The sequence below is a fragment of the Trachurus japonicus genome, chromosome 21, assembly GCF_045865225.1.
Source record: "Trachurus japonicus isolate A0001 chromosome 21, Traja_1.0".
In the NCBI taxonomy this organism is placed as follows: Eukaryota; Metazoa; Chordata; class Actinopteri; order Carangiformes; family Carangidae; genus Trachurus; species Trachurus japonicus.
In genome coordinates, this window is record NC_140927.1 from 18,229,761 (window position 1) to 18,257,743 (window position 27,983).

At 40.7% G+C, this 27,983-nt stretch overlaps 1 protein-coding gene across 15 annotated transcripts in view; it reads right to left on the reverse strand.

Moving 5' to 3' along the window:
- LOC146965055 (dedicator of cytokinesis protein 9) overlaps positions 1-27,983 on the reverse strand; it is an 82,674-nt gene that overhangs the window by 13,768 nt on the left and 40,923 nt on the right. For 8 of the 15 annotated variants that reach the window (XM_085766451.1, XM_085766449.1, XM_085766445.1 and 5 more), the window contains exons 3-32: positions 24,428-24,517; positions 21,346-21,428; positions 19,499-19,568; positions 16,942-17,037; positions 16,255-16,389; positions 12,150-12,324; positions 10,967-11,019; positions 10,057-10,131; positions 9,821-9,961; positions 8,898-9,110; positions 8,617-8,739; positions 8,088-8,170; positions 6,791-6,913; positions 6,443-6,522; positions 6,132-6,319; positions 5,962-6,027; positions 5,777-5,869; positions 5,535-5,658; positions 5,315-5,433; positions 5,109-5,195; positions 4,901-4,990; positions 3,596-3,711; positions 3,111-3,180; positions 2,882-3,007; positions 2,711-2,782; positions 1,989-2,135; positions 1,796-1,879; positions 1,556-1,667; positions 257-435; positions 41-157 (exon numbers count right to left, since the gene is read on the reverse strand). In XM_085766451.1, coding sequence (XP_085622577.1) covers positions 41-157; positions 257-435; positions 1,556-1,667; positions 1,796-1,879; positions 1,989-2,135; positions 2,711-2,782; positions 2,882-3,007; positions 3,111-3,180; positions 3,596-3,711; positions 4,901-4,990; positions 5,109-5,195; positions 5,315-5,433; positions 5,535-5,658; positions 5,777-5,869; positions 5,962-6,027; positions 6,132-6,319; positions 6,443-6,522; positions 6,791-6,913; positions 8,088-8,170; positions 8,617-8,739; positions 8,898-9,110; positions 9,821-9,961; positions 10,057-10,131; positions 10,967-11,019; positions 12,150-12,324; positions 16,255-16,389; positions 16,942-17,037; positions 19,499-19,568; positions 21,346-21,428; positions 24,428-24,517 — 3,330 coding nt within the window. Of the gene's footprint in view, positions 1-40; positions 158-256; positions 436-1,268; positions 1,317-1,555; positions 1,668-1,795; positions 1,880-1,988; positions 2,136-2,710; positions 2,783-2,881; positions 3,008-3,110; positions 3,181-3,595; positions 3,712-4,900; positions 4,991-5,108; positions 5,196-5,314; positions 5,434-5,534; positions 5,659-5,776; positions 5,870-5,961; positions 6,028-6,131; positions 6,320-6,442; positions 6,523-6,790; positions 6,914-8,087; positions 8,171-8,616; positions 8,740-8,897; positions 9,111-9,820; positions 9,962-10,056; positions 10,132-10,966; positions 11,020-12,149; positions 12,325-16,254; positions 16,390-16,941; positions 17,038-19,498; positions 19,569-21,345; positions 21,429-24,427; positions 24,518-27,983 lie in introns of all 15 variants that reach the window. The other 7 variants (XM_085766448.1, XM_085766447.1, XM_085766440.1 and 4 more) reach the window with 1 other exon arrangement.

Consider the following 27,983-nt stretch of genomic DNA (forward strand, 5'->3'; position numbering starts at 1 on the left):
GATAACATACTCAGAAGAAGCCACTAGGTGGCTCCCTTACATTGTTGGAGTGGTTGATGGGGAACGGGGACACTTCCTTCACATTCAGCCTGTTGACATTTTCCTGGAGCAGACCAAACAAGGGCAAGTACAGCGTGGCCAACCTGGCCTGCTGGCTCTGGAAAACAGATGAGAGTATCTCCAGATCAGACGAACACATCAGACACTGGGGTGAAGTGAAAATGCAGAGAGACAGAGGTGTGAGGCCTTTTCTTACCTTGGAGGTGTAGCGGTCATCAAACGTGTGCTTCATCATCAGGTTCTTCAGCACCTGGATAGAGACCTGACGAGTCTCCCTGAACTCCTGCAGAGCTGCGTTGACCTCCCTGAGCAGCAGCCCGACCAGGAAGTGGTTCTTACAGAAGTCGTCTGTCAGCGAGTAATCAAGCTGCAGGTCTGAGAGGAGGAATTTATCATTTATTATTCATGTGACACAATGAAATGGAAACCAGAAAATGCAAAAAGTCTGAAAATACACAGAATTGAAACATAGAGTAAATTCTTTTAGATTTATTGTACAGATTTCCATCTAACAATCTATATGAGGAAAAAGAAACAGATACAGACAAACACAGACTTTCATGTCGGACAGATTCAGGCTGTGTGACTGAGCTGCTGCTCCACATCACCAACAAACATTGTGGCAAAACAATAAAATAAACAGGATTAAAGCTTGTGATTGAACAGCAGCAGCTGTGTGCAGATGGTTTCCAAAAGTATTACCACCAGTAAAGCGATCCCAAAACACACACACACACACACGCACGCGTGAAGACTGCCTAAAAAGTAATCAAATTAAACACACTGCTTTTCTCCATTTTTATCTTTTTAAAACCTTACTTTTAAGCATGCAAATGAAAAAAGGCATCTCATTTTTTAGAAATGACAGAAGATGAAATGTCTTTTGGAATCACGCTCATCACAAACTCCAAACCACCTCAAGACAGATCAAAACGACTTGCACACAGTCACCCAAACCTGCACAAAAAAAGAGCCAACCTTCTCATACACCGTCATATGACTACAGATTAAAAGCAGTATAATGTTTCTGTACTATATCTTGAAATATACAAATCATTCCACATCAACAAGATTGCAATAAAAATGGAAGACAACTGATTTGATTCTTATTGTAGAGGGAATTTGTAACTTTCTGCTCATGGTTGCGCATTTACATTGAAGCCAGCTCTTTTCGGAGACGACATGCAAGCAGCACACCTTGCACCTACCTACTGGATTATCGTTTGACTCCACCGTATCATATGGAGATAATAAAACTAATTGAGGAACACAAAAAAAAGACACAATATACGTACTGTAAAATCAGACTGCTTTAATGATACAAAATCTGCTGAGAGGTAGAATATGGTGAGATATTTTATTTGTGTCGGCCCTGGGCAGTTAAGTAGTTTTTTTTTCAATGTACTACTTATGTACAAGCACTGTAAGCACAGAACCACATCATTAGGCTCTACACTCGACCCTATATATGTCCTAAATATGATGATCTTCTCACCTTGAAACCTCAGTATCCTTCCCTTCCCAAATGGCATGGGCAGGTTTAAGGGGACGTAGTGCTCGTGGTTGCACACGACACGCAGGAACTCAAACTTGAACTCAAACAGCGTCTGTATTCAGAAAACAACACGAACCACCTCCATTAAAGTGCTGATTGATTTCAAGTTGTCCCTTTATAAATAAACAAGCCATCAAACAGTTTCTATGAATGCTGTTTCCGTTTGTATCGCCAGCGTACCTTCGGGTCTCCAGGCATAAAGCAGCTGATGTAGTTGTTGATCTGCTTGAACACAAAGCCTCTGTCCATCAGGTTGAAACAACGCTACAGGATGAGAGAGAGAAACAACTTCGTCATTATCCATACAAACTATAGGAACGACTTTATACTTAAAAACACAGTGTTCTCTTGAGGAGGGCGTGTGGATCCTGACCTTGATGAAGACTGCCAGGCTGTGGTTGGCGTTCCTGGCAGCATCCAGGTTGTCTTTGTACTTCTGTGTGATGTGAGGCATCATCATGTTGACCAGCGTCTCCACTGTGTGATGGAAAGATGCTGAGAAGCGCTGATTCCTGGACAGCTGAAAGACATAAACTAAATTTATTAGTATGGTGATATTCTGTGTGTTTGCAATTATGTGTGTGTGAGATCACAACACTATTAAAAACACATGTGTTAGCCAGACTGTACATGTTCCTTCACTTCCATGGCATCTTGACTAAATGTATTTGTGTTCAATTTTTTCTTCGCTAGAAACGAATGGGCTTACTGGTTTTCTTCTTTTCATAGGATTTCTTAACAATAACAAGAACATATGTTTAGAAGTTCTGTGCTGTAGCTGTAGCTGTAGCTGAAACTTAACATTGTTTCTCGCTATGACCTTGATCCTGCCCTGGAGCATTAGCTTCCATTGTGGCCTCCACATTTATGCCAGTGGAGGTTAAACACAGGGATGTGGTTGCTTATGGGGTATGAACAAATGCAGGCCAATTAAACTGCACAGCAGCATGGGGCAGACTGTGGATACATAATACTTTGACTGTGGTACTGCGGCTGTCCACAAGACTTGGCATGCTGTAAAGACCCTAAGATGTAATAAAGCAGGCATGAGTAGACACCTCTCAAAGTCAAATGCACATGTTGTGGCAGACTTACCTTCACTTTACAGCTCTCAATCAAGAACTGAGCCATGGACTTGACAAGAGCTTCAAAGAAATACCAGGAGTACTGCAGGAAAAACACCAATCACACAACAGGACAGAGCAAATTGATGTTAATTATAATGATACACCATGTAACCATTAAAAAAAAGTAGAGATATGTCACCTTGAGCAGCTTGTTACTCGTGAGGAAGTCAGTGGAGGGCTTCAGGATAGCAGTCATCGCTTTAGCCAGCTCCTCGTGCACTATTCGGGTGGTGGAGGACGTGTACGGCTCAGTCTTGAATACAAACTGTACCAGACACAGCATAGTAACAAATGTGTAAATCATGCAGCACAAACAAACAAAAATATATCTAGATAGTGAGTTGTGTCATGTTGCATGAACTTTTTACCTTCACATATGACCTCAGGTAATGCTCCAACCCCTCCTCATGACACTGAGCAACAATGTGAATCATGACTCTAGAAGGAAATGACAATGGAGGAAAGCATGAGTGAGGAAACGGTTTGTTGGATACTTGTTCTGCACTCGAAACAATCTCCATGTTTAATTTCATAGTAAATATTTACAATAAGGTTCTTGCACCTCAGAAAACCTTACTGACAGATGTGTCTCTTAAAAAATGTAATTGCATTAAACACTTGTGCTGGCTGGTGTTAACTAGATTTTTCCTTGTCTTTTGATCAGATACAATTAAATTTTGATGTTCTCACAGTCAATATTTTTTTTTACTAATTGTAATTTATGGAACTAATCTTTGAAAAAAAAAATATTTTGAAATTAAAAGCAGCTTTCTATTTTTTTGTGTATAAATAAAATCATAATCTACATGAAATTACTTGAATATAAAAGAGTGAAGGTGTCAGGGAGACTTGCCTGGTGACATTGACTGCCACGTCCTCTTGGGTGGCACTGGTCAGCACCCTGAACAGCTGATTCAGGGTGGTGGGCAGGAACTTGATCATCACATGGCTCTCCATGGCGTGGAGACTCTGAGGGTGCAACATAACAGAGACATGTTCAGTCACATTACAGTAGTTTTTTTAATGCACAGAGAGGAAGAGTAGCTTCTTGGAAATGGTGATGTTGTCCACAGATGATCCAAAATAACGTGAGGAAACTAATCAAATGACAACAACAGGAGGACACAAGTGAACACAGTGTGCTAATCACCCACACTGTATGCTTCAGTGCCTGGAACATGGCAGACAGTAGGTACTCGTGCATCGCTGCCTGCGCACAGGAAACTAACACAAGCTCTGCCAAAGTCATTTGGCAAGCTTCCAGTCGACACAGCTGACCTGCTGTTTGACCCTCCAGCTATTGTCCATGTTCACTGTTGTGTTTACATTAGAGCCCGAGAGATACACAGGACCAAGTGTTGCTTTCCATGTCAATGTCCACCAGGGGAGCAGTGAACTGAGATTCCCATGGACTGGAACATAGAGTCACGAAAGAAATAAGTGATAACTGAGCTACTGGCACCACAGGAAAAAAACTGTAAAAGGACCCTTACCAGCTATGAATCGACTTCTGACAATTTTACTACTATCAGCCAGATCTTTACAGCTGAAAATACAGATACATTATTTATAAATAGTAATGGAAAAAGATCTACACATATTGTCCAGAATGTGCTACAGCACACACATAAAAAGCACATTTAATTTGATTCAGCATCAACCAAGTGTGACTGTGAGGATGAGCTCTGTTTAGCTGCCAAGACAAGTTCATACAGAGAAGATGAAGAGTAAAAACATCCTAACTGTACTCTTCACTTATCCAGAAAAGCATTACATGTCTTTTTGTTTAGAATTAGATCCTTACTCTCTTTTTAATCCAACCTTGTAGAACATGTGCACTCAGTTATGCAGGTTATATCAACACTGAAATGTAGACTGTAAGTTAATATGGCGGATTGTGGTTTAAATGTTATCGTTTCTATCTAGCATGCACAGTTAAGAATGAACCCACAAGATAACAACCAAAGTTATAACAAAACACAGATCTACACATTTTGTGAGAAACTAATAACATCAATGCAAATAAATGTGAAACCATGAATATTAATACACAAAATAATTGTATCACCATGTACTATAGGAGCACATCAGAGCACAATTCTAGTCTGTTGTCACAGTATGCATCCTAACATAATCAGACTTGTGCTGGTTGCATTACCTTCAGGTATTTGACCAGTTCTCCTCCTGATACCTGGGCTGAGGATGCCATGCTCTGACAGTGATGAAAGAAATTGTGCAAATGCTGATCCTGAAGACATGATGAGAAATAAAAATGTCAGAATACAAGTTATCTCATATGATATGAAATTAAACACAATAGTCTTTATTACACCTAGACTCAGCTAAAAACAAAACGAACAACAAACCTGAGTGTAGACAGTGGACACGAGGTGAGCGGAGACCTTGAACAGAGGCTTGCCTCCATCCACCCATTTGACTTCAGGACCCGAATGCTGTAAGAAAATAGATTAGTAAGTTCCCTCTGGTTTGTAATAAAACAAATATTATATTCATAATGTCATCTTTGTGGGTGATGGCATGTGATTTCTTCACCGACTTGGGGATGCACTACCTTGCTGGCTCCCTCCTGACAGCTGAGGTATCCAGCAGGCAGGTTGGCAGCCACAGGGATCTGACTCTCGTTCATGATCACCCTGCCGTCCTTCAATAGCGGGAGCCAGGCGTAACCCACTGAGAGCGGAGACAGAAGAGAGGACAGTCCTCTAGCAGTCTGATACTTCGAGCCAGTAACATCACACAGAGGGTAGGTGCAGCGGAACAGAGCGTTTTACCTTGTGTCTCAACCAGGTCTCTCTTTTTGGTGCTGGCCTTGCTGTTGCTGTCACAGCTGACGTGGTAGAGGGTGAAGAGCAGGTGGTGTTTCTCATGCAGCTGGGTCGGCAGCTCGATCTTGAACTGATAAAAGCACAAATAAACGAATCATATTTACTAATTCAATGTACTCAATGCTGCCTTATGTGAATAGCACGCATCACTGAGGCTTTCTACAGACATCTGGTACATGGATTCTTACCTCATCGTAAAATTCAGGGTTGTGCTGGTGATGTAATACTGCAGCAAAGGCATTTTTGGTAAACAAGGGTCCTCCAGGTCGGCCATAGATGCACTGCGGAATAACAATAGTTGATTATTTCCTGTGACGGGTGGGGTTATCCTTTGGGAGATTTTAAGACGCACTTCCAGGACATATGAGTTTACCTTCAGGGGAACAGCCTCTTCTTCATCCGAGTCCTTGAACTCGATGCACACGGCTATGTTTCGAGCCTGGGGAAAGACACAGTGAGCCAAGTGGGTCTAAGTTAGTTTAGGGAACAAATCAATCCAAGCCCTTGGCACACTTTGCACTTTGTAAAAAAGTTTTGTGATACCTTTGCGAATGACTTTTGGCTGTCGTACTTCAAGTGCTTCGGGTAGACGTAGAGGTGATTGTTGTAGATGGTGAAAGGCTGAGAACATTTGGCTATGTGCGGCACAAACTCCTCCACTTCGAAGAAGATGTTGGTCTTCTCGCTGAGATCAAACTGCTTCACAGGAATGTAGGATGAGGTAACGCAATCTATACACAGAGACAGGAGACAGGGAGAGTAAACCGCCAGCAGACAACTTGGTCTGTCTTGTCTGAACAGCAGAAGCTTTCATCTCTCATGCTGGCTGTGTGGAGTGAGTTTAGTGGGCTTACTTGTCAAGTCAGGGGCTACACTGTCAATGGTAACATCAAGGTTTCCTAGGATTACAGGCAGCTTGGCCATCTTCTCTGGCCTGCGGGAAGGAAAATAAACTCTGGTTAAGCTTTCGCTATCATCTACTAAAAGACTGAATAAGAAGCAGGCAGTGAGCCTAGACATGAACACATTTTATATGACCACATTCACAGATGTGAGCAAACATCTTACTTTCAAAACTGACTAGCATTTTTTCCCAAAGCACAACCTATAGGAACACATTTTTCCATACTGTACTTTCCAGAACATCTGCAAGTCTACTCGGACTATTTAGAATAAATTGCACTCATAGAAACATTACTAACTTCCTGAAATCAGCCAGAAGTTTGAGCATATCCTCGTTGGACAGCTTGTTGCTGTCCTGTCTGTACAGAGCTGAGAAGCGAGCACTTTTGTCAAGCGTCCCTGAAGCGTCTTTGAACAAAGGCCTGCAAGAAAGGAAAAAGAGGAGTCAGGAACATTTCTCTCATCCGTCACACGCCTACATCCCCATTTAGAAAGAAAAAGTACATTCACAGTGCTATTATTATTTCCAATCGATTTACAAATTAATTTCCTCAAATATACATTTGTGTGAAAGATTTCATAAAAGAAAACCTTGTGACCATGGAGACATCACCAAATTGCTTCTTAAAACATATATTCAGTGCATACTGAAATGTATTCAACTGCATATGTATTCAAGGAGGTAAAACCAGCAGAATATTTGGCTAAAATTACTTAAAAGATGAATTGATTATCAAATGAGCTAACATCTGACATGATCCACATTAACTGTGAGCCTTTCTCCCCATGTCCTGTCTGTCTTCACTGCCTCTGCCATTGAAGGCATAAAATGACCCCAGAAATCATTGTTGTAAATTATTAAGTTATAACTGGGGATCACAAATGTAATCTTATAAAGCTTTATTGTTTACTCTGTTGAGTAAAAAAATAAAGTACTCTGCTGATTTGTTCTTTGGATTGTATGCAGGAAATCCAACAGTACTGAATCATAATGAGGGTTGTTGCTGCTGTTATTGAATATAAGAGTCAGCTGTTATTACTTTCTCCTTAGTCACTGATCAATTCTTCCGTCTCGTTCTAAGTAGATTTATTGTATGCATTTCAAAGGAGGTTAAATCGAAAGCAACTGGACTTAGTTATTTGTCTAGGAAGACGTTTCACCTCTCATCCAAGAGGCTTCATCAGTTCATGTACGCATCTGACCAGGCTGGGACTGGTCCAACTATCTGGTGTGGAGACTCACTATTTAACCTCTTGTGTGGGCGTTCGCAAGGGTGATGATGTCACTGGTTCCCTTTTGTGCTCCAAGTGCCAACGACTGTCGTTGGCACTTGGAGCACAAAAGGGACACAGGGGCACAGGTGAAGCCTCTTGGATGAGAGGTGAAACGTCTTCCTAGACAAATAACGAAGTCCAGTTGCTTTCGATTTAACCTCCTTTGAAATACTATGACCTGGGCAAATGAGAATATGCACCGGTTTATTGTATGCAATTGATACGTGATATAGGATTTGTAATTAAAACTGTGTGTCAGTGGGTGTCTGGCTGACAGTTACACAAACATAAAAATCTCATTTGTTAAGAGAGATGAAGTACCTTGCTGCCCAGGCAAAAGGCATCTTGTACTGGCCCAACCGGCTACATGCCAGCTTGGCATTTTTCAGGACCTTCTGTGCCACCTGGTGGAAAATACTGTTATTTGAGCTCCAGCGCAAAGACACACACACACACACACACATACACACACACACAGGCTGGGTCTCAGTACTTAGAGCACTGTGAGATTTAGTATTCAGTGTGCTGCCAGTCTCAACACAGGCACACACACACACAGATACCTGGACACACCTCAACCAAATACACTTATATACACACACACACAACACATTTCACATTTTTTTGTTGCCTGTATCACATTATCCCTGTCCCTTCAGGGTGTACAACTACATTTCTACAGCCAAAGTCAATGCTTGTGTTGAGGGTCGGTGAGGCTGGTCAGCACTTAAAAACAAGGATGATTATCTGTGTATAATGTGGAGCAATCTGGTGGAATCTGCTGAGTTTGGTCTGATACACCGCCGCGTGAGGAGGCTAGCCATGAAAATTCATGGGGTCGCTCCAGTACCTTGGTGGAGTCTGAACTCTTCATGTACGGCTCGGCGCAGTGGTTGATTCCCCCTTGAAGCACCTTCTCGATTCGAGCCACCAGGAAGATATCAGGGTGAGGGCATGTTACCGAGAACACTCCCTGTGGAGACGATGGGTGTGATAGAACAAATTTTTAATATGTATGAGTAGATTTGGAACATAACACCAAAGACATATGTAGATGTGTCTGTTATTGAACTGTGAAGAACCAAGCATAATGTTTTTTTCCCCCTAATACTTTCTGGTTTCTTTATTCACCTGTCTGGGATACTGCATGGCTGCTTCTGGCACCCCATGGACCAACCGCTGCCCTTCAGGGTGAGCGTCTCCTCCGCCGTTCATATACTGACTGTTGCTATTGGGCACCATGCCCCTCACGGACGGGTGGTTTAGGTCCACCTGAAAGTCAGAGGATATTTTCCTCCCATTCTGGATGTCAAAAAGCGACAGAGTGACATAGAACGGCTCCACCTAGAGAGGAAATGGGAATAATTCTGTATTAGACAGATGATGATGATATCAGGATACCAAATAGCAAAGCAATGTTATCAATGTTACTATATATCTTTATTTATTTTGCCTTTATTTAACCAGGTCGGTCCCGTTGAGACACAATGACCTCTTCTACTGCATTACACCTGCTTTTGGGACTTTTTAAATAGAAATATATGCACCAAATAAATAATATCAGGTCGTCTCAATGAACATAAGTGAAATAAATATAAAAATTATTGACATTTCCACTAAAACAAATTAAATCTTACAGTTCTTACACAGTATCTAAAGTTAGGGATGCACTGATCATCCCATTGGATTTGTTGACTCTGCACTATCAGAAGGGAAAAATTGGAGTGGTGCCCGCCTGTCTTTTGTACTGTAGTGGCTATTCCAATTAAATATTGGTGGAGGGAGCCGGGTGAACACACTTCATAGTATGTGTGCTTTGTAGTATGCGCTCTACAAGTGTGTGTGTGTGTGTGTCTCTGTGGAGACCAAGCACGTTTAGTCTTTAACAGACAGTTTCTGCTGGGATGCACAGCAGGTCATCAGACTCCATTATACAGATTGTTCGCCATTACTGAGCCCGTGGCCTCGTTGCTATGCCAACAGGAAGCTCAAATAATGAGTCTATCCGGTCCGCTACAACAAACAGAGGAAGAAGAGGAGAAAATCCGTCTTACGTTTGTTGTCGGTCCCTCTTCGTTCTCGGCCACACAGCTTTGCAGATTGAATGAGAGGTCGTTGCAGTTCACCAGAACACGTTTGCCAAACTTCTCCTCAAACTGCTTCACGTCCGGTTCAATTCCTGAGAAATCCAGTTTCTGAAAGACACGACAATGGTATAGTGTTTCCTTATGGAGCGTTAGGCCGGAGCAGCTGGGAATGAGTGAACTTAGATGTACTTTACGTTAATTACCTGTGTGTCAGGGTCCAGGGTGAAAAGCTTCAGTCTGGTCTCATTCCTCATCCGAGACTCTATATCTCTGGTGCTCTGCGGAAAAGAAAGGTATTTCCTAAATCGATTTAAACAAAACAAAAAAAACCTCTAACATACCAGAAAAAACTGGTGTGGGAGATTTACACTCAGTTGGTTTTATCATTAGAACTTTTTTTTGTGTCTTTTGCGCCCATCTGGAAATAAGACTTCTTCTTTTTACTGGCTCAGCAGTGAGAGTCAGGTGGTACCAGCATACATTTCTGCGCACTGTAACCTGTCAAGCTGTTTTTCAGCTAACTGTTACCACCAGTTTCCATGCACATATGGCTTTACTATTCCGTACCACTCCGTGCAAAGGGCTTTCTCCTAAGACATTAAATATCCATTTGGATGAAAAAAACAACAGATTCTGCAGCCTTGAAGTCATCAGCTGGTACAAAGTTTTAAGAAACACAGATTCTATCGATCAGTTTCAATCCTCTGCTTTTGTTTTAACTCTTGATGTAGGTGTCAGTCCATCAAAACAAGTGTTAGCTGTTCCCATGGAGGCTACCTTACTTGGATGTTGTTGGAGGCATGTTTAGAGGACAGATGTTTAATTTTCAGAGCTGGTTTTTGGAGAAAATCTAAATAACACTCTCAGTGAAAGTTTTATTTTTTGGTTTTAGTTAATTTTTTGTTAGTTTTACTATGTCACATGACAAGAGGTCTGTGTTTAATGTCAGGTTAGAGCTACATAAACTCTTAAACCCGAACTCAAACCACACGTTTGTGGCTAAGAGGCCGTCTTCTTCCCGGCCTCAATAAGGCAGAGAGATTTAGTGGTTCATTTCTATGCGACAATGTACAAAACGTATGACGCGCATCCAGCAGAGAACGTAGGACCTACCTGAAAGCTGTCCATGCTTCCAGAGGAGCTGTCTGACTTTCCAAGATCATCATCTAAAAGAAAATACAAGAAATTGTTGGATCCAAAATGTAGAGCATAAACTAAAACCACCTCGTGTTGTAAAACCTCCTGAATCACTCGTTGACATGTGAAAGTTCAGTTATCCCCAGTTCAACTGTGCAGTAATCAGTCTGGAGATATTGCAGGTCTCAGTTGCATATTTAAGATCTCCTTAAGCAGAGGTGTTTTTTTTCTCATGCACAGCGATTAATAAAAGCTCTGGCGTTAGAGAGATTAGTCGTGCATTTTGTTCAGAGGCATTCAGCCTCTTTCTTCCATAGCTAAGCCTCCTATGAGACAGGAGGTGAGTATTAAAAGCCTGGGTGGTCCAGTATCACATCACCACAGGACACGACACGAACAGAGTCAGTAGGAAGAAAGTGAGAGCCGTGAGTTGATGTTACTGTGAATGAGCAATGTCTCATGAAAAACATCCTCAGGTGCTTAGAGTATCCCAGAATAAATGATAAATGACTGATAACAAACAGTGGATTTAGCAGATCTCGCAGTGCGGTTAATTATTATTATGGATATAAAAAGTGAGGGTGTTCATCTCACTGGGTAAGCTTAAATAATAGCACCACTGTTGCGTCTATAATCCCATATATTAGTGAAATACGTTATATGTGCATATTAAAGGTTTAACAAACTTATGGCTGCGATAAAGTGCTTTTTCCATAATCAATTATTCTGCGACTTTTTCCCCCATTAATCATTTGGCTTATAAAATAAAACAGACAAACAACAGTGGAAAACATCCATAACAACCTTCGAAATCTCATGGTGACATCTTCAAATGTCTTGTTCCAACAAGCAGTCCATAACACAAATATACTCAGTTTGAAATCAGACAAGACTACAGTCCTTTGTATAATAAACTGACTCCAAATGATTAATCATTTATAAAACTAAATACATACATAAATACATTTTTTGATGTTCACGTTGCCTGGACTATCGTGGGTAGCTTTAACAGTTGGACAAACTCTTATTGTTCTACTGTACATAATAATTTCATGACAAAAAAACAACAACATGTGACTCTATGACTTATACTATTCACCACTACTACTGGCCGGTGTGACCAGGTGCTGGAAATACACAGACAGACAAACTCACACACCATCATGAATGTCTCCGTTCCTCTTTTCCTGCATGGCAATCTCAAAGCTGCTGTGTAAGATCTTGTTGAGTGTGTTGATCCAGTCCTCCATCTCTCCTTCACTATCTGCAGACAGCAGGTAGGTGCTCTTATCCTGCATCTTCAGCTCGAAGGCAAACCTCCGCACTTTGTTGTTCTGCAGGGACGACACAAAGGGATAAGAGAAGCAGAAGACAAAGGCTAAACAAAAAGATTTTTTAAAGAAAAAGTTGGAGATCATTTGAATGTTGTTTATGATAATTTGCCAAGTGTGTTGAACCTGATATTGAAATATTGACTGACTGAAGTTTAGTTTTTCAGATTTAAGAATCGGGAACCCAACTGTGAAAATGGCTGAGCAACAGGAATGTTTTATCTCACTCTCCAAAGCAAACAGTGAGCCGGTGCCAGATCACCAGATGACAGTTAATGTTTTATGATTTACATCATGTGTGATTTGTGCCTGTAACTAGAATTTCTATTTTAAGGTCTAATGTCACCATCCACCAGTCAAGTAGAACTGATTGTGTGTCATTTGCTGGACAGATTGGGAAGCCCCTTGAGGCAAAGTTTGAAATTGATTTGATTTTCAGAGTCAAATTCTTTGAATGTGTTCACGAGCTTGGCCAACAAAGCTGATTCTGATACGACACCTACAGTAGTTGTAGCCATGACAGTAGAAGATGCTTCAAACACCGATGTTGCAAAAGTGTATTTGCTAAACATTATGAAGTTGACCTTTGACCTTTTGGGCATGAAATGGCATCCTTTCATTATTTTGTAACGAGGCACAGATTTTATTAGATCACAGTGATCGACCATTGACCTCTCACCACCATTATGTAGTCAATTCATCCTTGAGTCTGAGTGAACTTTTACGCAAGCACAGAGGAATAAAAACCTTGGATCACATGCAAAATCAATATTCAATAACAAAAGACTGGCCTGAAATGAATCCATTTAACAAGAAAAAAGAAAAAAAAACTTACAAAAATCTGAGTCACTGTTTTGGGAAGAGTTGGGCATTTAAGCTCAGATTTCATTTAATTTAATTGCCACAGAAAGTAAATGGACCAAGTGAGTAAGAGAGGGACAAAGTATTTCCATCTTTGTGACAAAGCTCTGCCAGGACCACAGCAGAGAGAGACTTTCTACAGTGAAGCTGAGCTGCTGACTGAAGTCAACGGAAAATCTACAGAGGTGAACTATGACCTCCACGCAGCCAGGAAGTGCAACGTCTATATATACATAATCTATATATACAAAATCCTTACTCATTAGAACCTGTAAGTGCTTATTCAGCAGCAGGTTCAACTCTGCCTGTATGTTTTAATAATGTACTCCAGCAGTTAGTGGAGCAGGGAAGTTGTCTCATTATTGTCAGCAGCGAGTAGGCTGTTGTGCTGTGTATCACCGTGGCCTGCCTGCAGTGTTGAAACAGCAGAGAGGGAGTGAAAGGGAGGGAGAGTGATTATCTGCAGGCAGGCTGAGTAAACATGGAGATGAGGAGGGGGGTTCAGGACAGAAATAAAACTGTAGTTTTGATAAACAGTCTTATTCATCTGATGGGTGGGAGGTTTGGTCTAAATTTTCTAGACAAACAACACGCACATCCTCGAGGTAATTCATGGACCAGTAACTCTAAACTGTTCTCTTACTACTGCTAGTATCTGTATTCTAACCCAGAGATTTAATTAACACGTGACAATGCTCTGTACATTTGAACGTATGTTGGCATCTTAACAAAAAAACAGGAGCAGCTTGGGGCTCAGTATGATGTCACTCCACATGCCGTTTCAGCTGGAGAGTTAAACATCTGCAGCTCCACTCACAGAGCAGATGTTGAGTTTAAGTCACATGGCACAAAAAATAAAAACCCCTCCCACACAATCCACAGCTACAGTATAATAGTATATGGTATAGCAGGGGTTGTGCAATGCTGCTGAATGACTTTTGTGACAATAAGCTTTAGATTGTTAACAGACAAGGGATTAACCATAAACGTGAAAGCTCTGAATCATGATCAATGTATAACTAATTAACCAACAACACATTTAAACAGCATACCCTTAATTACCATATTAGTATGGGGATTATATTATTACATAATAAACAATGTGACATTAGCCAAGGATTGAAAAGGAATTTAAGACCTGTAATGATTTTTATGGATTGAACTTTCCAGTTTTTAAATGTTACCTCACTGCATATGACATAACATTTAAAAATTCAATGAGTCTGTTATGTTGGTTTCGAGGTAATTTGGACATGGTGTATTCATTTCAAAGTTCTCTGTGGCTCTAGGAAATCCTGTCTGGTCCTGTCCAGTGTGAGTTTGGGTCCCAGTTCTGTGGAGAATAAATGACTCACCCTCTTGTTTGAATACTTATGAATCTTATGTACCATCTACTTAGGATCCAGCATTGATCAATATTGGCTCTAGTTGTGTTCTTAAGCACAAACACTAGTCTAACTGTATTTTCATTCAACCATAAATGAAGAAGTCATGTTTATTTTGTCTGGACGACCCATAGATTATAGTCTAAGTCTCACAATGCAACACAAAACAAACCATTTGTTTTTTTTTTTTTACAGTACCACAAACTACAGTAAGTCTGTTAGCACTCAGCTAATAGGGACACAAACGTATGCTAATATTAGTTTTATTCCTAAAAGAACAAAAACACTGTGGGGCGCCTCAGCGGTTCACCTACTAGAGCATGTAGGCTGGGTCTGAACCACAGTGACCCTGGTTTGAATCCAACCTATGGCCCTTTGCTGCATGTCATCCTCTCTCACTCTACTCCCACTTTCCTGTCTCTCTCACACTATCACTATAGTAAAAGGCATAAAAAGACCCTGAAAAATCTTAACAAAAGAAGTAAAACACTCTCCATCACAACTACAAAACAACTATCAAATCCTGAAAAAACACCGATAGTGAGGACTAATTCCTGCCATAGCTGACTAGAACTCCCTTTTCTGTGTTAGACTGGAGATCACAGCATGGATCCAAACTTAAATGTTTATGTATGTACACACCATGTGTACAACAGTATGTAACCCTTTGTAAACACAAAGGGTATCTCTTACATTTAATTATTGAGAATCTTCAGTGTTATGACAAATAGCATTTTATGTTTTTGTTGTCATTCTTTTCTTATTCACTCAAATTTTTCTCAAATTTCAAGTTAAACGTAACGGTTCAATGTGAGTATTGTGGAATGTTAAATGTGAGTATTTTGTTGCATATTGTGGAAAAGAAGTGAAGCGGGAGATGCATTCTTGTTTTCACTTCTTTCACCACTGAGGAATGTGACCGAGGGAAAGTTTGTGGTCAAATACTTGGGTGGTGTGTGGATATTTGGCGAACTCCACGGACGCCACACACACCATGACCCGCTCTAATAAGCCATCTTTGAAAACATCATTCAAACACCCAGCGCTCCCCTCTGCTCCTCCGCATGGTAGGAGCTCTAGCCAAACACTCAACCCATCATGATTCCTGATTAGTGCCAGCTGGACGTCTCATCCTGTAAAATCAGGTTCTTTCCATCCACTGGGATGATGGACGGATGATAATGCACCCAGCGAGTCTTGGCCTACATTCAGATACTAGCAGGTGGCATTGATTGCGGGGCCGATGTAAAGTGCACGGAAGTGAGACCTCAGCGTTCACCTCGCTCCGCCAGATGAGAGTCAGCAGTAAATCGCGACCTTGGGGGAGGAGAGAGCTCAGGTTTCGGGGAAGTGGACAAGACAGATACTTTTCAACAGCAGTCCATCATTGTTAGAGCAATTTACGTTGACGTTTCTGCCAGTTACAGCCGAGGCTTTAGACTGCAATTTTGGAAAGTACATTTTTAGAGACAGGAATTGTAAAGAGGAAGTGACTAGGACCATATACTCAAGTTTATTCCTGGTTAATGGCTTTTTAATTTTCAGCAGGAACCTCGCTACGCCCTTTGTTACCACGGCGCCGACAGGGATATCCCGTCTGGCAAAGCAGGTAAAGGGTCATTCAGGGTCCCTGCAGTTAAATGATCTCTGTTCTCGCCCTTCATATTAGAGATGACTGGGTTCTTACCTGAACCACGCCCATACAGGAGTCCAGGAAAATAGTTCCTTTGGGCTCTTTGGAGATCTTCTCATCCTTGTAGAAGTTTAAGTTGTAGGAGCCGTCTCCGAGCTGGGTCAGGTGGAAATACCTCCTCTTGAATGACTGAAATTATGAGAGGAAATACACAACATTCAGTTATTGGAATTAGAATAAAATCACATCGTACATGATACAATTATAACAGCAATAATTCAGGCATATCTAAGGTTGTGAATGTAAAGACAAAAAGACATCTGCTTTAACCCCCGACTTTCTGACGGTCACTTGTTTTTTTCTTATCTTTTCTAAATGTATTAAATTGTTATGAATAAAAATAGAAACAAATTGAACCTCCCTTGATTGTAAGTTTTTCATAATTTCATTACTTCATTACAGACCAGCAATACACATTACACAGGTTTATTCATTTGTAATGTAATGTGCTGATGGTAACAACTAGCACTTTTTATGGAAAATTAGTTGTTGAAAACTGGGTGTTTTGTTTGCTATCAGGTAAGACAAAGATAAACAATAAATCCTTGTATCTGTAAGCTGGAATAAGGGAATGTTTTTGGGACACAAATATTTAATTGATCAGTGAGATATGCCAACCAGCTTCTCTAAATAAATTAACTGATCAATAATTTCAACTCAGGCCATAAGATGAAATCTCACCCTCATGGTGACGCTGATGGCACTGTTCATGTTGCCCTTATACAGCCAGCCATGCTTGGAAATCCCGCCTTTCTGGGATCCTAGGGAGGCTGTATCCTGCAGGAGACAAAGACAAAAGATCACACATTCATGATGTCTGTACTGCAAGAAAAAAAATCTCAGCAAGTCATGTAACGATATACAACAAATCATGGCACAAACAACTCCTTATATCAAAATCATGTCACTTGTTTCAAAGGAGAGAAGACGTGCCAATGCATTCGGAATCAGGGCTGGGCAATTAATTATTTAATTATGTTTTTGATTTTGGCGTCCAACAATTATGAAAACAGGATAATCGAGTTTTGTTTTGAGTCTGTTTTGCAACAAATTGCATCATCCTGAGCGGTTTACTGGCTCAGAGACTTTTTGTACACAATTTATTCAGAAGGGAACCTGCCACCAAAGTGAGCATGTATAAACAGGCTTTTTAAATGTAGGTGAACCCACTAATCAAAGTCAATTAACCTGTTTGACTGTGTTCTGATCAAGCAGCCCTATATAAGAATCACTCACAGATTTGATGTCAAGAAGACTCACTATTGCATTGTGTCAGTAATGCTTTTACAGTAAGGCACCCTGCCAAAGCCTTGCCTTATTGTGCAGAAGAAAAACCTTTGATCTTGTGGTTAGAGATGACACTGAGGCCGACACGATGTAGGTCTGTCTCAGTCCAAACAAGCAGGCAGAGGAACATTAAACAAACTGTGACCGGGAACCCAAATAAATATCTCTATCTTCACAACGTAAGCATGAGATTACGCCTTTCACATATGACTCAGCAGCTGCCATCACGGTCTGTGAAAATAAACCAATTAGGAGAGTAATGACAGAAGGGAAGATGTGGACTAACTGCAGCCATGTCCTGCGTTAGATCAGCCATCATTTGCAGTTATATTTCCCAGATTTGAGAGACAAAGGGAAACTGCAGCCCTAATAATTTTGCAAAATGAGAAGAGTGAATGGCCTTTCAAGATGCCATCACGCTGGACCAGCATCACTTCTTCAAATTCTCCCAGTCTTATAAAGCAAATGGGGATTTTAAAAAACACTGGCATGAATATTTAGTATATTCAAAGTGCTTTGTGGAGTAATCCAAAAAGCATCTGGAGAGTTTTGGTGCCTGTTTCTACCTCCTCAGTGTCTAGACTACAGTACATTCACCAGTCCCCGGAGATGCAGGCAAATCACTGAAAACCTTGTCAAGTTGAGTTAAAAGAAACAACTAGGAAACCAAATACTTGCAGTGCAAAACTAAAAGGTCAGACAAAGAGAAGATGAACCAAGTCACACAACAAAATTTATGCTGAGAGTTTTTTTAGGGGAAGAGTTGAGATCCTTTTCTTTCATCTGCACATTCAACCTCCCCATTGAAAAAAAAAAAAACCTTGTAGTTTCATCTGGTGATGGATGGAGGCCAGACAGAGAGAAAGAGGGAAGAGCTGAATGAAGGGCAATTTGGATCTTGTCATGAGTTGTGTTGTTGAGTTGTAGTGTTGAGGTCCTGCCCCTCCTGTTCTGTCAAAGGTAAAGTTGACAGTGAGGCTGAGCAGAACAGACCCTGACCCGTGACAACCTGGCACGGCTTTACTCTGACGAACGCACTCTTCCTCCATCACAGCTGGCCGCAGGGAAAAAAGACACTTTGTGGTGTTGTTTTCTAAAAAAAACCCGTGAAGTGCCTGTGTTATATCTTTCACCGTTTAAGTTACTTAATACTGTAAGCTATAACAATGATATCTCAGACTACCACGTAACATAAAGTGTTTATTAGTAGAGCGGCATGACTTCCTAGCACATGGCTTAACATAACAACAACATGAGGATACCGTATAAGGTTACCCATCATGCATTGGGTGATTCCCAGCTAAGGATCCCATAGTAACCCAAAATACACAACAGCCTGCATGCAAACTACTGAGTCTATTTGATACTGAAGGATGTTTTGTTGTATATAGGAGGCGCAGTTTGACGTATTGCGTGAGAAGAGAAGGTCAAGATCATCATCATCATCATCCTACATCTAGTGCGGCAGCGTGACATTCGAGGATGCTTGATAACACTGATATCAGCCACAGCTTTGTATCATCTTTTGAAACTCCCATCAAATCAGAGAGGGAGCGAGTCTGTCAGGTGATTAACGAGACTCCTCGTTGTGGAAGCCATTCCAGAGACAACAAACACTCATTTAATCTGTGCAAGAATACACACCCACTCTGTCATACATGAATTAGCAGAGAAAAGATCCAAATGTTGCACGGAGGCCTTGAGAATTTCATTGTGTTAAAAAAAAGACACAGAGCACCAGAGAAAAAAGTGTAATTGCACTGAATTCCAGCCATTAGACACAAAACTGCCTTTTATCACTTTAACTACTACGGGAAACAGGAAAGGCAAAAACGATTAATGGACTAGCATGCCATCTTTACTACAGTCTAGAAACAGGATAACATTTTACAGTGTGAACCTTTTTCACACTGTCAAACTGTTTTAAAACACATATTGGACATAAACTCACCTCGTCTTTGTCGACATCCTCATCCACTTCAAATACATGGACAGCCAGTTTATCAGGCCGGGAAACTTTGCTGTAAAAACACATTCAAGTCACATTAAAAGACCGATCTACAGTACTGTGTTAACAAGATCCGAAAACAGCTCATAACTTCATATCAGGGCCCTACAGGTTCCCACGGGCCGGGTTGACTAAGCACTCTGCTGTGCACTCTACTGAAACTTCATTATCTGCACTACAAGTCAGTCTCCTTCATATCAAAGGGAAATGTTATCATTATAAGCTCTGATACAAACAGCTGCAGCTACTGCACATCTTCTAGTACAATGAATTCTGTAAACAACTCGATTGTATTCAACGATTTTGAACTTTAGACACTCTAGAAGTGACAATGTTTCCAATAAACACAGTTGCCTTTCATATTTATACACAGTTTATTTTTATTGGGGTAAGATACTTGACCAGTACTGACTGTGATTAATACCCATGGCAGTTTGAGTTAAGCTAACCCGCTTTGATTTGTCTTCAGTCTGCAAATCCTTCTAACACTTGTGGTCTGAAGTGGTTTGATGGACATTAAGTGGTTTTTCCTTGTGTTTTTCTATTTTTTTTTTTTTGGAAGTAATTTTGCAGTTGGAAAAAGGCAGCATCAAGGCAAATGTAAATTCCAGGAGCGGTGAAAAGCAGCACTTGACCGCTCATGGAAACACATTAAGGTGTGCTGCTGCTGCTGCTGCTGCTGCTGCTGCTGCTGGAAAATGAAAATGCGCCAGGAGGTTAAGAAACTGCACCACGCGATCCACGTCACGGTGTATTGTTTTAACTTCCCCGTATTTACAGAAGTAACAGAGCGCTTGGCAGCGGTACGGCTGTCAAGGTCACTGTCAACTCATATTCATACAGTTTGTCAGTAAAACAGATACTCTTCAGGGAAGAGGCTGGAGCTGATGACACAACCTCTGGACAATGAGGGTGGTTTCCACTCGGGCTGCAGTCTGGAATTATCCAGTGCATCATAAAAAGGAAACACTCTTTTGTTGCAAGGAAATAAGAATGATTTTTTTTACACGGTGTTCCTTTTCCTTGTAATTAAGTCACGACAGGAAACAAAAAGGTCAAACTGTGTGATTGTGTGTGTGTGTGTGTGTGTGCGTGTGTGCTGTGGTGTTTTTGTCTAAAGTCTCTGGCATCCATACATTATGCAGAATAGCTGTCGTTACTTGCCCGTCTTAAGAATGTCTTGGCACATGAGCACATCACCTCTGTGAGAACAGAGTGTAGGGTTGCAAAATTCCGGGAATTTTCAAAATTGGAAACTTTCCATGGGAATTAACAGGAATAAATGGGAATATATGGGAATAAACGGGAATAAATCCGAAATTTACAAAATTGATTGGTGAGGGTGAGTAATATTTTAGTCAACGTTCATGTTTTTGTGGTTCAGTAAAAGAATTGATTGTTCATACAAGAATTAAAACTTGATAAAGTTCTACTCACAAATAAATCTGTTGAAATGTTTTTTAATTGTATTATTTAGCATGGATGTCTGCTTATGACAAAACTAAACATTTACATTTATGTTTGGATATGATACAGTTTGTTTAAATTAATTACCCCCAATTTCCAGTTAATTCCCATAAATTCCCAATAATTCCCATACATTTCCATGATTCGCATAAATTCCCATAATTCCCATGGAAAGTTTCCAATTTGGAATATTTCCAAAATTCCCCAGCTTAACTTCCCATGGAAAGTTTCTGGAAATTTTCCGGAAATTTACTGGAAATTTTCCACCCCTTTGCAACCCTAACAGAGTGTAACAGCGATGAGGTTTTGAAGTGAAGACTTACTGTGGGAGCTGCCGAAAGTCTCCAGAGTAGTCCTCATACTTGTAGTTGACGATATGCCAGTCAGACTTGTAGGTCTTAATGCACTGAGAAGACACAATGCAAATCAATTACACGCCTGCTAACAAACACCCTGTCAATACAGCACAACACACATTACAGCAGAGCATCAGGGTTGTGTTCAAATGTCAGTACAGTATGCTTCAAATTAACTTGTTTGTAATCATGTCTCAAGATGACTAAGATACCATAGAGATGCATTAACAGTTGTTGTTTTTTTTAATGGAGACAGGAGGGGAGCTGCTGATTGACAATAACTTGAACTGAAGTATATTTACACCTTTAAAAGAGCACAGTATAAAATTTTATGGAAAAGAATGATCAAAGCAGGAAAAACCTCACATTTTTATCCAGCAAATTGATCATTGATAGAGATTCAGTGTGTTATGTGTCCGGCTGTAGCCCCACACTTAGGGAACGGGTTAGAGAAGTTCTGGTAAACTCATCTCTTTCAGCTCCACACCCTCGGATGTGTTCATTTTCAAACTTGCAGTCTTAAGACCAAACCCAAAACTCACTCAAGCGACATCACCTATGGCAATGGATCAGATTTTATTTCTCTCCCTCTGTGTGGCTCAACTTTTTAATGTATCATTGTATCTTCTCTCCCAATGACAAACCAGACTCTGATGTGTAAAATCTAAATCTAAATTTTAGGGATCTTCCTCTAAAAGACTCAGTTTCTTAAAATTGTGAATAACAAGAAAAGCATATCCACAATAAAGCATTTGCTTTGTGGAAAAAACCCCCACATACAGTGAGACCCTCATGGAAAAAGGAGTGGACTGATACTCAGTCTATCCATCCACCAACACAAACTGGGAGGGTGTGTATCTTTATCTCCCTTTGCTTGGAAAGGAGACATCTGTTCATTGTTAGAGTCAGCGATAGGAGCAGCTCACTGGTATCTCTTCAACAGAAATACGTGCCTTTTACAAGAAACTGCCTCGACCGGGGAGATGAAATGCAACCTGATCAGGAGAGCGATCGGAAACATAGAGGCTCTCGCTGGGCTAATCTCCACAGCTGTCCTGGTGATGTCACACAACACTTGACCGGGAGCTTTTGTATCGTTATGAGTTCAGACAAAAGCTGCCTAAACGCTGAACTTTGACCTGGAGGGTGAACTGTCAGCAGCCAGTTGGTCCCCGGCTTAAGAGGACAGTGAGAGCAGTGTGCAGGAGGCCGGATGGTGAACCAGTGTGCTAGTCAGAGGAAAATACATTTCCCCTCTCACTGTCATAATCCATCAATTTATCTGCACCTACTGGAAATGGCTTTTTTTCCAATCCCACTGTACTTAAGTTACTAAATTCACACATCTTAACAACTCCTGTGTGTGTTTACAACTTGTTTTGGAACAACCACACCACTGGATAGGCGGTATGTACATGACTCAGCCCAGACAGACACATGTATAAACCAAAGAAGACAGAAAATGAGCAGGAGTTTGATAAATTTGCAAACAGCAGAAAATAATTGCACTTTATCATTTGGTTCTCCAGGCATAAAGATATTACTGAGGAAATACAGTACAAACAGTCCAGTTGGCTCCAGTAATGAGCTGTAATGAGCCCATTTACCATTTATGCAACAGTCAGACGGATGGTGTGTTTAGTGGGACACATGAAAGAAAGCGGTTTCCTGATCTGCTTTGACGTGCTATATACGTGAGAGCTAATATTATACCGCAAACTGGGTAACGACTCACATTAGTGTCACTATTTTGCAGTGTAGTGGTGTAGTTACAGGTGACATACTTTCCTCACCACATCCTGGACTCTTGTACCAGATTAAAGTCTGTGATCAAATGGCCTGTTGATATTTGTTTAATTAGTTACAGTGCTTAAACTTTCTTACTTAATGTCTCGTATATGGATGAATTTTATGTATTTTATGTGTCTTTTTGAGTAATGGTAATACCAACCTGCACACTGACTCGACCTTATAAAGTAGTTTCTATAAAAATTATCAAATTCACAGTTCAGCAGACTCAGGATAGGATGTCTCTAGTGGTAGAGCTGAGCTGAATAAAATTTAACTGACCTTTTTGTCTGCTGATTTAGGATCCAGATGTGCGATCACTAAAATCCCTCATCTGGTTAAAATATGTTGTTGAAAATGATCTAAACTATGGCTTAAAACAAGATGAAAGTCCATTTGAGCTTCTGGCAGGCAACCACAACACTGACCCATACGCATAGTGGACGTCATTAACAGGCAACCAAATGACACAGAGGGTGACAATATTAAAACTATGTATTTCTCTAGGAATGCAACTCCAAAAAACTAAATAGAATATAGGTTTAGTTGTATTATTTTAATGTGTAAACTATGAATATAATAATTAAAATATAAAATATAATATAATAGAAAATTACATTTTTGTGGCTTCATGAGCAATAACCACATTTTAGGTTTTGAAAGATATATTGTTTATTAGAAACAAAGCAATTGGGAGTGCTGCAATCTGGGTCCAAGGAGAGATGTAAAAAGGTGCAGGTCGTAAAAAATCAGGTGCTTATCAAGACTAAAAAAATGTAGAAAAAAGAGAGCTGGCTGAAGCCAAAGAGACAGTCTGAGGCACTCTGAATGTAGTGTAATAAAAATCCTTTATTTAACAAGAATGGACCAACGCATTTCGACACTTACATTGTCATCTTCAGGGTCAAGTAAGTGTAAGTGTCGAAACGCGTTGGTCCATCCCAGTTAAATAAAGGATTTTTTATTACACTACATTCAGAGTGCCTCAGACTGCCTCTTTGGCTTCAGCCAGCTCTCTTTTTTCTATATACTGTTTATTATTTGTAAAAGGGAAAGTTTGGTACTTCAACATTTTTGCTTCAACAGGAATGTGTGGGTGTGTAGGCCTAATTGATATTCATCTGGTGCCAGATATTGACTAAAACGCTGCTTAAAATAACCAACTTTGGCAGAAAAATGCCCATTAGTCTAGGGACCCCATTGCTCATATGAATAAGCTGATTAGGAAAAGTTGTGCTTTTTTCCGTTGGAATCGGCGTACCTCTTGGACAAACAGGCTCTGGGCCTCCCTCTCTGCATTTTCAGGCACCGTGGGGTACAGCGTTCTCCCTTGCCGCCTCAAAGTTGAAATCTGTAAAACAAAGAAAGACTTTATTCAACAAGAGAAACAGAGCAGGCAAATTACAACAAACAGACCACAACACACTGTCAACACTGTAAAAGTGAAATTGAAACAAAATGTGGGAGGCATTTCTCAAAGTGGACACCTTTTCCCGGTATTACAGTTTGTGGTCTCAGCTGGCCACAGTTGCTCCGGCTGTTCTTTTAAATATTATTCTGTGCTGGGGAACAAACTGATGACTTTCTGTGGGTTCAAAGAGGCGGTATGTGAGGGAGGCAGGATGCTTGTCCATACTATTCAGCCCCAGGACCCATGGACACACCCTGAGTCTGGCTCTCTGCCACTGTACAGTCACTGGGAGAGTAATCAGGGCCTCAGCACCTCGAATGCTTCTTTTAGAGCTTTAGCTGAGGACCAACATGTTCAGACTGCTGAAGCCAGATCTCACAGCAGAAACAAAAATCAGGGTTAAATAGATGGTTATGGTAAAAGACTTTGATCACGGGAAAAACAACATTTGATAGAAAAACAATCAATATCTTTCCTTTTTATTTATCCACTCCTGACAAGAAGGCACAGTAACATCAAACCTAACTCAGGAGTTATGTAACTGATTCTTTCACTGTTATTTATAGCACAGATAATAATAAATTCACCTCAGTTTAGACTTTTGAATTACGATATCTCATTTAAATGGAGATTCCTCATGACAGTTACTGCACTGAGATGTCTTGTCAAGAAACAGAGATACAAACACTGTCCTGGACCACAGCAGTGAAATGACTTGTATCACATTACTGATAGAGAAAGGGGCTGTGGCAAAAAATATATCCAAACATGAATAAACTTCACACTCCCTTCTTAACTTCCATCTGTTGCAACTCCTCCAAATAGGACTGTTGTGAAGGAGATGTGGTCGTGGTATCTGATGTCTGCTAAAATAGTTTTCTCTTTTTTTGAAAAAGCAGCTGTGTGAAAAACTGGAGCTCCATTTAAACTTGAAGCGCTGCAACGAGCATCATCACCATTAGGTCTCGACAGGAGGATTAAGTCAGACTGTAAAAATAAGTGCATTTGATCACACATAATCCCTGTGAACAAGACTGAAATAGAAGTACAACCATTAAGTGATAGCTTTTCAGATGATGGAGATAAAAGGAAAACGAGTGAATTCTGGTTTTGTGCTCGTCAGCTGAGTGTCAGCTGATTTTTCTATGATATTGAAGGATGCAGACAATACTGTGGTTATCTTTTCCTAACATGTTTCACTGAAATGAAAAGTATTTTGATAAGAAATATGTTAAACTAATGATCAAAATTCAATATAGAATCACACCGTAACTGCAGCTGCTACAAAGAACACTCCATATACGTATAACCATGTGAAAACATCATAGTAGTAATAGTAGTGTTCTCACTGCTAATGCACCATGCTCAAATACTATTAGAAATGGAAGAATTCATATAATACAATAACAATGATCACTGAATTAATGCAATATTGCTGTCAAACCCCGCCCCTCCCCGTCCTTCCTCTAAATGACTTTGTATCTGGTGTTGGACTGAGTCGTGGTTGTGTCAACTACGACAAATTCCTCACCGGGTTTGTATTTGTAAAACCTGAAGTCTCCCTTTCCTCTTTGCTAGCCAGGTTTCCTGCAGAGGAGATGTTAATCTCTACAGTCCAAGCAGGAGAAACAAACAGGCATGGAGGTAAGAGGGAGCCAGGAAGTGGGCAACAGGAAGCATTTAATTGGGATACAAGTCGCAGAGGAGAACCATCGGATACTCTGGTGAACTAAGGTCTAAGTTAGCATGGGATCAAATCAAATCAAATCAATCTTTATTTATAGAGCACCTTTCATACATGGAAAATGCAACACAAAGTGCTTTACACACATAGAAAATAAAACAATTACAAGTAAAAACCCCTCCCTCCCACACTCCATACTACACACACACACACACACACACACACACACACACACACACACTCTCTCACTACTGACGCTAGGGAGACATGGCATGACACCGAGGATTGAGGAAGCGCTATCTTTGGGGCCGTCCACACTGGGAGGAGTCGCAGGCCGTGCCACAAGGGGCACCAGCGCCCAGGCCCCCCGACCCCGACAGACCACAGCCAGCCGAGCCGAAGGGACCCAGGGACAGCGCCCCCAGCAGCAGCCCAGACACAGCTCCCAGCGTGGAAGACCCCCCCTGAGGAAACACTGGAGTTAAAAACTAAAAACATAAGATGGGATAAAAACCCTGAAAAAATAGGTTAACAGGGTAAACAGTTTAAAAAGGATAAAAAGTAAATAAACAAATAAATAAATAAAAATATGTAAGATAATAAATAAAATAAGTAAAACAAGTAAAATTATTTAAGGTTAATAACAACTTTAAAAGCCAGATAGAAGCAGAAACATAAAATAAGATAGAACCATGAGAAGAATTTAAAATCTAGTTAAAAGCCTGACTAAAAAGGTGTGTTTTTAACCTTCCCTTAAAAATATCAACTGTCTCTGCGGCCCTGAGGCTCTCCGGCAGGCTGTTCCACAGGTGGGGGCCATAATAGCTAAATGCCGCCTCACCATGGGTTTTGGTTCTGGGTTTTGGTATGGATAAAAGGCCGGTGCCGGAGGACCTCAGGGTCCGCGAGGGTTGATATGGTAAAAGCAGGTCAGATAAATAAGAGGGCGCAAGGCCGTTAAGACATTTAAAAACTAGTAAAAGAACCTTAAAATCGATCCTGAAGCGTACGGGGAGCCAATGCAGCGACTCTAAAACTGGTGTAATATGCTCCCGCCCTCTGGTCCTCGTCAGCACTCGTGCGGCTGAGTTCTGTAATAATTGGAGATTAAAAATACTCTTTTTGGGAAGACCAGAGAGCAGGGCATTGCAATAATCTAATCGACAGGTGATAAAAGCATGCATCAGCACCTCCGTACTGGCCTGAGAGAGAAACGGGCGGACTCTGGCTATGTTTTTAAGATGATAAAAACCTATTTTTGTCATATTTTTGATATGTGGAAGAAAATTCAGCTCAGAGTCAAAAATCACGCCCAGATTTTTTACTGACTGTGTTGGTTTAAGATCCTGTAGTTTTGGTAAAAGTTTCTCTCTCTGGCCTTCAGGACCAATGACTAAAACCTCAGTTTTGTCCTGGTTGAGCTGTAGGAAATTCACTGCCATCCATGACTTGATGTCTAAAATGCAGTTAAAAAGGGCATCAATTGGCCCTGTGTCATCAGGAGACACGGCGATGTACAGTTGCGTATCGTCAGCATAACTATGGAAGCTGATGTTGTACTTAGTGGCACCGCATCAGCATCTTATTCCAAAATAATTCTCCTTTCACAAGCTAACCTGAACTGAACTGATAACAACACAGCCAACAATGAACCGGCCCTCCTAAGTAGCCTATTGCCTACAGTGGGCTATATGTAGCCAAAAGCTGATATCCTCTGTGCCA